Raw genomic sequence first — 12730 nt, forward strand, 5'->3', positions numbered from 1 at the left:
CTCTGTGTACACTACACAAACGTACGTAAATCAGGACAAAAATGTTTTTGAAATCAAATTAATACATGTTGTAGATGTTAGATTTTTAGAATATAATTTGGTATTTTTCTGGTTCCAAGATGGTAAAACACCTTGCTGAAAGGAGTACTTCCAGGGGCATGGGGAGGGTTTTAGTGGCAAAGGTCAGCGGTTAGAGGGCGGGACTTCTATTCACAAAATGGCAGTCAGGGGGTGGGGCACCTGTCAAGGGGTGGGGCTACCTATGCGGCCCTCAACACCTTGCCAAAACTCAGTAAGCAGCCATCTGCCCAAAATAATTGCATGCCCCGGAGCTATTATATGGGTCTACCAGTACCCACATGTCTTACTCTTGAAGTATAGGACCTAGATTAATCAGGACACGTTACATCTTCTGATATGCTAGATTATAGATAAGGATTTTTCTTCTTCACAGTACTTCATAAGTAAATACAATGAGCCAGATACGCATGGAAGCAATATCAGGTATAGGCTTGGAACTCACTAGTCATAAACTCTAAATCTTGCGCCTTGCCCCTTAGCTTGCATTTGTTCTAATCCTTGCTGTGAGTTCCTGGCCAGGTAACTTCTCTTCACTGTAACTGTGTTTTCCCATCCATGGCCAGGGTGTTACGTAGATTTTTTTAAAGTTAATATTTGCACGAATACTTTGGTTAATACAATTGTACTTCCTTAATCTGCGGCATTAGTTACATGGGGATTACCATGTTAAATTTCAGGCTGTACCAAGCTTAATTTATCCAGTTTCTGTAACATGGGTCAATAAGAACTGCTCCTTTGTTTTTTTTTCTCTTGGAATAGAATAAGGCCTAAATCTAGAAATTTAAACCTGACTTTCATTGACTGACTTTTCCACCAATAATAATAAATTGGCTCTTTGTAGCACTCTTCACCCCCAAAGTGCTTTGCAAACATTAACTAATAATTCTAGGTTACAGAGCACATGAACCAGGCCTTTTATTTTATGTCATTGCTTAATGTAACAACTTCCATTGCTCCAGATTCTTATTTTTTTTCACATAATGTCCTGCTGCATATGGAGAGTATGTTGACAATTATTGGTGTGTGTTATCATAGGATTATGCTATAGAAGATGAGCTCCGATTGTTGCTGGTATCTTTACCTCAGACTGATCTTGACCAGTGTGTCCAGTACTTCACATCTCTGGCTTTACGAGAAAGCAGTCAGACTCTTGCTGCCCAAAGGGTGAGCTTTCAAATGCAGAATTGCATGACATAGGTTCTGTTCTTTAATATGGTTTATCAATATTTGAAAAAAAGCAAGTAGTGTCTGGAAAGTTCAAGGGCAATGGGAACATATTTCACACATCTGAGCTTTTTAGTTAAGAGAAATATGAAGAATCTTTGTAGTATTACTCTTGGAGGATGGGTGAAGTTAAACCTCTTCTAAGTAAATAGTTTAACAGTTTACATAGAAGCCTTACTTCCCTGTGTAGTGCTCTTAAAATTATTTCTATTCCATTTTATTTTATTGTTGTTTATTTTAGTGGTGTTTATTGCTGAGATTGTTAACCCTTATTAATCAAGTGAGAGAACAGCCTGGAGATACTTCTAAGGTTGTAAATTTTACGTAACTATCATCTGGAACTGACCATCCATATGGAAGTGTCCAGGTGATAGGAGTCAAGATGCTTCAGAGATCTGAGCCTGGACCTGGAAGCTAGGAATGCTTTGAATCTCAATCCACTAATTTACTAGTTGGGCTTAGAGAGGTCACTTAAAGCAATTATTGCTAGTGACTAAAAATGGTAGGTTGCTTGTCAAGACACTTGTCTATGTGTATGTGACTCATATCTCCCTGACTTTAACAAGAAAAGAAGTTTACTGTTTGTTATTTCTGTTAGCACTACAGAATTAAAGTCACTGAAGTAGAGCAAACTAGATTCTTTCCTGGCTTGCTTGATAGCAGTAGAAATGCTACAGTTGAGGAATTTTCATTGTTAAAGTTGTACAATCCAGAAGGGATCTGACCTGGCTCCTGCTTCCCTAGCTTTATTTTCAGGATTGGTATTGGCAGGAGGTGGAAGAGGAAATAAACACTTGTAAGATGAACATGCTTAATGTGGAATAAATTAGAGCAAGAGAATAACATTCAGCCCGTCAAGGCCATTTTTCAGAGAGAGTTTTCAGAATGAGAACCACACATTAACATGCATTTTTACTATTCATTCTTATCTATAAAACAGGATCATACTGTCTTGGATAATGGTGTCTTTAACATAAAGTGCAACCGCAGAATATTTTACCTACTCTGTCCTTATGGGCTGTAAACAGTGATTGTTATATTGAAGTGTAACAGAATGATCAAAGTCTTCTTTTTAATAACAATGTTTACCTTTTATGGGACATCTTTCTTCCATAGATTTAAAAAAGCAGAAGCTTTATTTCTCCTTACAGTTGTATGCTGCATTTTCACCAGTAGGAATGTTTTGTTATGGACAGTTTGAAAGGATGAAGCTCTCCCTGTCCTCACACCAGGCTGATCCTACCACCCTAGGAGTGACAGCCTTTTATAGATTATGGATAAGTGAGGGAGCGCACATGTTTATCTCCTCAAGTCTCTCTCAGTCAGTGGCCATTAGTCTCAATCAGTTGTTCTCAACCTTTCTCAGATTCAAAGTAGCTCTCAGGAAGATGCCAGATCTTAGTTTTCACTCATTTTTTTGACTATGGAAAAATAATAGAGCAATTTGTATTGCAGAAAAACTCAGACCACAACAGGTCAGCATTGTGAAAAGGAATCATTATAATCATACAAACGGAAATCCTGCTTGTTCTTTTATTCTGTTTTGTGGTTATTAGGATATAAATTGCTAATCTAACAGGATGTCTTTTTTTTTTCCTAGACAGTCCATTTTTTCAGTATGTATGGGTTGTTGTTTTTTAACATGATGCATACACACCAGTAACTGCTATACCAGTTTTAGAGGTCAATGCACACTTGAACATTTTCAAAAAGATCCTATGACCCCTGCTGACTTCCTGCCCCTGAGGCAGGGGGCTGGACTCGATGATCTTCCGAGGTCCCTTTCAGCCCTAATGTCTATGAAGTCTATGAAAAAGCAAATGAAAAGAACTTCTTATTTAACCATTTGAGATTGATGTAATGCTTATTGATTCTTATTTCAGGGGGGGTTGTGGTGTTTTGGAGGAAATGGACTTCCTTACTGCGAGACTCTGAGTAAAATCCCTTCAGAGACTGTTGAACTCTTCTGTTTACAAGCATTAGTTCAACATTCAAAGGTAATACATGGATAAAGTTTTATGTTAACAGAGTGGGATGCATGCTTTAGTGGGGCCGAAGTGGGAAACTTGTACGATTTTATGGACATTTCCCATTGGATGATATTTCCTCCCAAGAAGCTCCATAAAAATTCCCTGGTATTTAAATTGTGGAGCCTCTTTTAAGACTTTCTCCATGGCACCCATGGCCAGGAAGAACTGGGGCATGTGCTTGGCATCAGCATGGATCTTTCAGGTTTGTGACAGGCTCTAAGAGGTTGTTCCAGTGTGAGGCAGTTACCCAATAAAACTATAAGACAATCGGGGGCAGGCTTCCTGAGGAGATCCTTGTGCAGTATGTCTCTTCCAGAGCTTCAACCCTCAAGTTCTGATGGAGATAATCTTGCTACAGTTAGCCTTACATCACTGTCACTTAGATCAGTGTCCCTGTTTTGCTGAGTGGTAGCAGGTGTCCAAGGTTTTGTAAGACAGCTGCTCTGCAAAGGAGATAGTTGGTGATGTGAGTCTGGTTAAAAGTTTAAATTGTCCTGTGTATAAGCACATATCAGTCCTAAAACTAGGATGGTGAGGCAGCAAGCAGGCAGTTCCTTCTTTCAGGAGTCTGTCTTACACTAAAGCCTCCTTTCTGGAGGACAACTCTGTCTTATTAAGTGGCTTTAATTTAAGATTAAGGTGGGGAGCAAACTCTGGCTAATCACATGACTCCCTCTCCAAGAATTTCTACCTCTACAAAGAACCTTGCAATCAAAAACTAATGTCTTTATAACATGCCTCCCAAAAATGAATGTTTGCCTATATAAGAAAAACAAATGTGGAATGGTGTGTGACAGTAGTGCCCTGCAATGCCTGCCCTAATAATATGAGTTATAGAAGAAGAGCGCAGCAGAGCTCAGAGGTGTGTAAATCTGAAGCTGAGTGAATATATACTGAGCAGTATCTACTGAACTAGAATCTATTTTAGGAATTAGCCAAATGCAACTTGCCAGTGCTTCTACCACAGCTATAGCCCCAGTGCTCAGCACTATCATAAAAAGTTTAATATTGCTGGTGCCTGCACAGCAGCAGTTGTCTACAGTAGAGGTGATAAATGTGAGGTCATCTGCTTACATTGGCTTCTTTGCTGCCATGAAAATCAATGATGACAGAAGCATATTAGAAATAATGTCATCTCACTGAATGAAAAGGGGTAGTGTATGGAGAGCAGAGTAAGCAACCCCAGTGACATATTGCTTTAGTAAGAATGACCTGGGCTGTGGAGAATAATAGCCTAATGCTTGTTTGTGAAGGGCAGTGAGCGTTCTTGCTTTCTATTAAATGCAGTAGGCAGTTAAGGCATTGAGCACTTTCACAATATCAAGCTGTCCAAATGTAATGATTGTATAGTTTATGTATTAAAACATTTGCGTCTTTTCCAAGTTTGTGACATTCAAAAACTGAAATGATAAAAATTATGGAAGATATGTTTGTCATAAATTGTTAAACTGGAAGACTTGCACAAAACATAAGCCCTAATCTTAAGTGAAGGCAGAATTTCTGTGTAAGGTATATATGTAATGCATTGTTTCTGCTCTGCCTTCTGTGTATTGACAGCATCTCAGGGAACTTTTGCAGAGTTGGGTGCTTGCACAGCTTCCACTTACGGTTGCTGTATTTACTATATAATGCTAGGTTTCTACTCACTGTGATAAAATTGAAGCAAAAGGAGGCCTGCAGCTACTCCAGAGGATATACCAGCTCCGTAAAGATTCTGCAAAAATACAAAGGAACATAATTCGCATAATTGGAAATATGGCTTTGGATGAACGTCTTCATTCATCCATAGTGCGTGCAGGTAAAAGGAAAGCAAATGGAAGCAGACTGGATACCTTGCTTTTGTTTTGAATTTTTTAATGAATTTGGTGCTTCTGTAAAATGTTCAGTACAAGCCAATAAGTTGCATCTTTCCTTATTTGTTGTGTTCTCTTGTAAGTATGCCAAGTAGATCTGTTCTTCTACCATTGGGAGTGAACTGACAAGTACATCTCTTCCTTCATTTTGGAGCAGACCTAATGACTTCTGTTGGCTCTTTCTGCTTTCCTCCCACTCCCTTTAAAAAAGCACCCTCTAGAATTTATGTCCAGTCCTGCAATTATACTGAAGCAGTATCTGTCAGAATATTTTACTAATTTTAGAGACAGTACACCGATGCTCCATAGAAGAGCTGCTGGGTTCTGTTCATCTAGAACTGGAGAACAGATTACCTACTTGTCCTGGTAAGATGCTGATCAGAGTAGAAAGAGCCGGTGAGCCCTCCGTACCTTTCTTCTGTTGTAAGGGCTGCCAGTACAAGAAAAAATGGGGAGGAAATGGTAGAAAATGTATCCATGCTATGATCTCTGAGAGACAGCAGGCATTCTTAACTGACTGATTGTTTCTGACTCTCTAAATGTTTGAGTTCAAGGGATATACAGAAGCTTGGAGGTTCTTCCTGTTGTAATCCAACTATTTTGGTTATTTTCACTGTTGAGTTAAAAAGATCATCAAATAATATATGACTTCAGTTCTCTTTAAGAAGGATTTTCACATTTCACACCCCTTTGAAATGTGTCTGACTTTAAAAATTAACTTATGTTTCCATATGTCTTATGACATGTAATTTTTGCTTGTTTTCAGAGTTGTTTTCAAACAAATGTCATCCTTGCAGCCTTTCTTTCTCTCCTTCAATTTTACAATGCTTTAGTAATCCAGAATCTGTGAGGCTCCAGCCCTCAGTGAAATCACGGTCTCCGGGATGATGACTTCATTGCAGAATCCAGCAGAAGGGAGAAGCTGGTTCCGACAGATAAAAGCTCTTATTCAGATTCCAGTAGCTGTACCTGAGTGGCAATTAGAATGATGATGGCCAAGTAAATTGCAATTTGATCTCCTTTTCAAGTGGGGTCCCCACTTGACTATCTCTCTTCAAAGTGTTTTCAGATTTTCTTTGCAAAATTAGCTTAAAATAGTTGGGATAAAAAAAAATCCTTTAGCTAACATCAACCAGGGTCTTACAAGCTATGATTTAACCAACACAGTTATGGCCTCCTGATTTGACTGCTTCCACATTTCCTTGTTCTTTGTTTATCTTCCTCTTCCACTGAAATTATTTTTTCCTTGGCTTCAAAGATCTGAGAAATCAGTGAGTCCATTGATGCAAGCATTTTTTGTGAAATTCAGTGATCTATCTGCAAAAAGTGGACAATTGTTAAAGGAGAAAAATTGCTTTAAAAATTAATCTTTTAAGTGCAAAACTGTATTGGAGAAATTTCTTCTTTGGTTGCTTGATTACAGTGTTTGTTCTGAATGTCTTGTTTCCAAAGTGTTTGCCTGTAATGGGCTCAGTTCTGGGTTTAATCTCAGCCTCTTTTTTTTTCTTTTTTAAGCCTTCAGTCCCTTTTTTTTTTTTTTCTTGTGACAAAGGTGGGATTCATATTTTTATTTTGAGGCTTTAATATTCATAAACCTTTCCCTTGCCATTCATTCTTAATAGTCCAAACTGATTGATAACTATTATACCAGTGATTCTCGATCAGCATGCTTTACGGTCCTTTTAAGGGACCTATGGAATGCTATACAATATTAGTACTTTTAGGTGTGTAAAGATGAGTCACAAGATAAACCCAGAGATTTCAAATAATTATCCATGGTGTTGAAAATATTTTGACCTGTTGTGGTCTTTCTGAGCTTTTTTGCAACAGAGAAAATGTTCTATTATTTTTCTGTAATAAATAGGATGAAAAGTAAGACTTGCCATTTTCTGTGGGGTAGCTTGAGAACCACTATATTAGATATGAATGTGAGTTATATTGTAAACAGCAGTGAACAATGAGATTTTATGAAGTTTCTGCCTTGGGGGTGGGGCGGGCAGTTGAGACTGTGTTAGGGTGTTGTACAACATTTTGCATTATGCATGCAGTTGTTTTGGTACAAGCAATGTGTAAGTAGCATGGTTATGCTTGGGATCATAAAGATTGAAAATGTTCTTAATGTATACTTCTTACACCCATGGGTTTTAAAGTCAGAAATGGTTGTAGTCCCTTAACAAGCATTGGTTTTCTTTCCCATTGTGTCATTCCTGACTGGCAAGCAGAGGCAGCTTTCTCCTTCTACCCAGTCCCAACATGACAGACCCTCTTCTTCCTGAATGGCTTCTGGAAGAAAGTTTCTGTGGGCGCATCTACACGTCTATGGCGCTGTTGTTACTGTGCTGTCATTTAGCACTTCCTTTTGGGAGTAATAAATGATGGCGTGGTAACAGCCTGTACTGTGACATGCCAGCAGCGCACAATTATTTTTAGTTCCTATGTCGCCATAGCAATGCACTATACTGAGGGAGTACGTTGCTATGGTGATGTAGTAGCAGCATCATGGTTTTTGCCAGTGCAGACACTACATTGCCATAGTGCATTGCTATGGTGATGTAGTGTCACTTGTAGATGTGCCCAGTCTCTCTCTGTCTGTCTTCTCCTCTCTTCCTTCTAAATGTAGGAGGGAAAGTTTTCTTTGCCCTACTTTTCCTTGTGGTTTCATTATTTGTGGAGACCTGGGATCTTTGTACCCTTCCTTCCTCCCTCTTTTTTGCAGGTGCTGGGAAGAACTGAAGGATGCATTATCTCCTCCCCAGGAGAAAGAAGGCTCTAGTTTCAGATTATAAATTACCAGTTGGAGTTGGAAAGTAATTGTCTACCACATCATTGTGGGATATTTTTTATACAATTCCACGTATTAGAGATATTTTACTGTGCAGCACTGGCTCCTGTCAGAGACCGGAAAGCTAGATTGAAATTGATTGTGGGTTTTTTCCCCCTGGTATTACAGTCCTTATGCTCTTACGTTTATTTTGGAAAACTTCCTTTTTTCAAATAGGAGATAAACCAATGACATTTCTACTATCTTTCTTCCAAATGAGAGGTTTTAGTAATTTACAACTAATGTTAGATGTCTGTGTGTTTTAAACTAGGTTGGGTTTCTGTACTCGCTGAAGTAATGAAGTCACCTCATGTCATTCAGTTTTCACATGCAGCCAGAGCTCTGGCTAATCTGGACAGGGATACAGTGCAAGAAAAGTATTCAGATGGAGTATATGTTTTACATCCACAGTATCGTAGCAGGTAAAAAGAAAGGGCTATGATCTATCACATAATATTTCTCTTATAAAGTACTTCATAATGCTGGAGATAGGGTTGTTGCTGCACAACAGTAACATCTCTTTTTTCCTGTCATTCCGGAGTGGGGAACTTCAGTACCTCAAAATTAAAACTAGGAAATTCTGAGAGAAGCCTCTTTCATGCCCATAAATAAGTGTTGTTACAGCAAGAAAACTCAGGAAATGTACAGTTAAAGAATTTCTTGACTCTCAGTGCAGTAATGCAACTTTGACTCTGCCCTTCTGCAGTGGCAGCACCTTCTTGTAACCAGTCTTTTGGAACCAAGGAATATTTGCCTCCACTGTAGGAAACTAATTGTCATATTTGAAGGTCCTATTGACATTTATTAATGGAAGTCCTCAGTACTATTGTAGTGGACAGAGAGGACTGCATGTATTAGTAAGCAGGATTCTGTACAGTGGTGTTCCCATTTCCTGTTGCCATCCCTGCAGGGACAAACTTGCATTTGTGCTGTGTGCAAGTAGCACTTGCACTGTGCAGTTCCTGTTTTCTGCTGCTCTTGCAAAATCTTAAGGGACTTGCTGTCTGGCATACCTGGTTTATTGGCACATGCCCCCTCCACCCCCCAACTTTCTTTCCATTGTTTCTCCTGTACACTAGTAATATATTCTTCTGTCCATTAAATGAGCAACTTTTTCAGGGTATCTGGAGGTGAGGCATTTCCTTTGTCACATTAATAGTGGCAAGAACTCTTGGTGTAGTATCAGGGACACATTTCTCCCCAGATTTGATGCAAATTTGCCTGGGTATTAAATGCAGAGAGGGAAAAGAAATTATCTCTCAGTAGAAAGATTCAAAATGGGACACAGGGTACAGGCTGCAAGTTAGCACAGGTGAATCTAGAAGGGGTGCAGTGGTATGATCTCACCCCCCTTTTTGGACCATGCTGCAGAAGCAGCAGCCAGGAACTTTTGAGTCCCGAAGCAGGTAACAATTCCCCACCCCTTCAGAATCCCATCCCTTCTTCTCCATGTTCAGCAGCACCTCTCCCCTCCCATTCCTCTTTCCCCCTACCTGCCTCTGCCATTGCCCCCCAACCAGCCTGAGGGTGGGGAGAGCTGCAAAGCCACCTCTGTCCCACCCCACCTGGGTGGCATGGGGAACTGGGCTTGGCTGGGGGCTGTGGCAGCAGCACGTGAGTTCCTTCTCCCTGCCCAGTCTGCACAGGTGTTTCCCACCAAACTGGGAGCAGGCACTAGCAGGGAGCACCTGCCTGTTACCTCCACTGTCCCCAGATGAGCCCAGCTCCCCATGCAACCTCCCTATAGGCCTGGCTGGAATGAGGCAGGAGCAGTTGGGCCAGTGTGGCAGTGGACAGATCTCCCCTTCTTGCATTCAGAAGCCTAAGTAGAGAGGGCGAGGGAGGGAAGAAATGCTAAGAGCAGGGGAGTGCAGCCATACTTGCAACACCAGTCACTGCTCCCACACCCCCTCTTTTTAAAATCCTGGATCTGCCTAAGTTTGTTAGTACTCCTTAATGTAGGCTAAATGATACTGCCAAGAGATTGTGGGGTGTCCCCTTCTTTCACTCTGTCCCTTAAATCACATCATCAGTTTACTCAGTGGCCTGGTATGGCTAATGTCCCATAAGAATTACAATTTTCTTTTGGAGCTGTGGGAGGTATTGGTTCAATTTTCCAGGCATTTTATGAGTTGAAAATGTATCTGTTTGGGCTCACAGTGACTCACCAGCCTCTTCCCTGTTTTGCATATCTCCAATTGTAGCAAGCTGACTGCAGAAAGCTGGGATGAGTTTAATGTCATCTGTACTGGATCTTTTTCATGTCCTCCTCTTTCCCTAGCCTGATGTGTTCTGTGCAGTTCATCAGTTTAGATCTTGTTCTGTGTACCCTTTGTGAAGTGTGTTCTCTGTAACATACAAGATATTATACACAATTAAAAACAGCACTTTGGGATCCTTTAGGGTACAAGTTTTTGTGCAAATGTGTTGTAATTTATTAAAATAATATGTATCCTACTTTTTATTTTTTTCCTTAATATCAGCCAGCCCATTAAAGCAGACATACTTTTTGTTCATGGTCTTATGGGAGCAGCATTTAAAACCTGGAGACAGCAAGACATAGACCCATCTTTGGATGAAAAGGCTTCTGAAGGGGAAGAGGATTATAGTGAATGCTGGCCAAAGGTAGGGAGACTATAACTAATTCCTAACAGATTACTGTTTGTTCTTCAGTGAGTCAGGTGGAGAGGAAAATGAAAGAGACAGCCTTGAGTCACTGCTTGGCAATTGCCTGTCTTGAATCTAAGTTACTTCTAATCAGAATTCATAAGTGGCTCTTTCTTATTTGTCAGATGAATTTTTGAACAAATTGTTCTTAAAATGGAATATCTGCTAATTTTAGACCTCTGTTATCATTGTTATCTGCAGTTAAAGGGGAAGAAATATCCTCTACACCCCTTTCCCTCTCTCTTGCCAATTTCCTGCTGAGCTAGGTCAAAATGATGACCTTGAAAAGCCACAGAAATCAGCTTGCAGGGGCCAGCTCCGATAATGCTCTTCTATTTCTTGGGGTGGGCAAAATGTCTTATTTGAGTTAGGACACTTCACTTTACAACCAAATGTTAGACCAGTTTGTGTAGCACTGAGCCATTGAGGGTTTGCTCCATGAAGAAGAAGATAGCTAATCCTAAATGTGTAACCCTGGGGTGGGCAAAATATGGCCTATGGGCTCAATTCGGTTTGCCAGCTGATTAGATCTGGCCCATGGGGGAGAATGGGTCAGTTGATTGGATCTAGTCCATGTTGCTTCCATGGCATTCCATATGGTGCTGAGTCCCACCTGGGGCAGCCTGTGCCAGCTGGCCCAGGTCCCAGCCATGCACAGCTTCTGGATGGGCTGCTCCCGATGTGGTTGCAGTTGCCCTGGTGCTACTCAGCTCCCTTGTCTCCAGTGGCAGCTCCTCCTCTTGCAGCCAGTCAAAGGGTAGAAGGCAGTCAGGAGCTGAAGCCAGAGCCCCACACACTGGGGCAGGAGCCACCTGGTTGAAGCTTCCTCCCCACCCAGAGCGGTGCAGCAGGGGCAGGGGAAGGAGGAGGAGCTACTGCTGGAGGCAAGGGGAGCTGAGCAGCACCCAAGTGGCTGCAGCTGCACAGGGAGCAACCCTGCTGGTAGGCTGTGCACTCTGGCTGGGGCCAAGCTGGCAGGTGTGAGCAGGAGCACAGAACCGGGTGTCTTAGGCAGGAGCAGTTGAAGCTCAACCCCATGTGGAGTGCCATGGACTGCACTGTTTGGGCCAGTTCCTGTCCCCCCCATACTCCCCACCCCACAGGGCCCCATGCTGTTTCTTCCCTGCGATCCTGGGCTGTAAATGGAAACCGGCTGGGAGACATGTGGCTGGGTAAGGAGCTGCCCCCCGGGCTGGGATCTTGGAGTGGTGACAGCACTGGGCCAGGGCCCAGGGTAGAGCTGAGATCCACTCCTGGCACGCCCCTGCCTGTAGAACTAGTGTCCGTTGCCTCAAACACTGCTCCCTGCCTGCCTGGAGCCCCATACTACATAGGGAGATTTGGTGAGTTGTTGCAGGGGGTAGGTGTGCTAATGTGGCCCACAGTATCTCATGAAAACTCCCTATGTGACTCTCTGGGCTCAAACATTTGTGCACCCCTGGTTTATCACATGAAGGATGCTAGGGAAAGAGGATTTCAGTCTCTGGTTATCTGAGTGCTTTTTGTTAATGACAAGTATTTCATGTTCCTGGGACTGTCACATACTTGCGCTTTGACTTTTTGTTTTTAATATTTTTAAAATAAAGGTTTTAAAGAGTCAAAAGGTCAGTCTCTCTTCCCCCTCTCTCTCTTCATGGATGAGCTAGGTTTTGGTCACTTGGCAGATACCCATCTAACATTCTCTCTAGAGTTGCACTGATATATCGGTCCATATCGGATCAGCACCAATAAAAGGAAAATTAACATTATCAGCAATCGGCTTTTTTTGGTCAGTCTAGCTGATAATGTCACTGATAAATGCCATGTACATGTGCACAGGCACAGTATGCATGTGGCTAGGAATGCAGCCTGGTAGCGTGGAGAGCAGCATCCAGCCAGTAAGACCTGGAGGGACAGATTGAGGCCTGCACGGTGAGGGAAGGAATGGGGCTGGGGCAGGGGCAAGGGCTGGTGCTGCCCAGCCAGGGTGGAGCACAAGACAGACCCATGGGCAGTTTGTCCGGAGGGTGCGGGGGGGGGGGGGGGGGGCCCCCGCCCTTCGCGCGCGGTACGGG

The 12730-nt window shown here is 42.0% G+C and overlaps 1 protein-coding gene across 2 annotated transcripts in view; it reads left to right on the top strand.

Annotated features, from left to right (window-relative positions):
• SERAC1 (serine active site containing 1) overlaps positions 1-12730 on the top strand; it is an 85574-nt gene that overhangs the window by 38902 nt on the left and 33942 nt on the right. For both annotated transcript variants that reach the window (XR_002099412.1, XM_019527182.1), the window contains exons 9-13: positions 1117-1245; positions 3189-3302; positions 4971-5133; positions 8281-8431; positions 10493-10634. Coding sequence is in view for 1 of the 2 variants with exons in the window: in XM_019527182.1 (XP_019382727.1) it covers positions 1117-1245; positions 3189-3302; positions 4971-5133; positions 8281-8431; positions 10493-10634 (699 nt within the window). In the remaining variant the exon portion in view is untranslated. The remainder of the gene's footprint in view (positions 1-1116; positions 1246-3188; positions 3303-4970; positions 5134-8280; positions 8432-10492; positions 10635-12730) is intronic.

This window comes from Gavialis gangeticus, unplaced genomic scaffold, assembly GCF_001723915.1.
Source record: "Gavialis gangeticus isolate Ggan-Ray unplaced genomic scaffold, GavGan_comp1, whole genome shotgun sequence".
NCBI lineage: Eukaryota > Metazoa > Chordata > Crocodylia > Gavialidae > Gavialis > Gavialis gangeticus.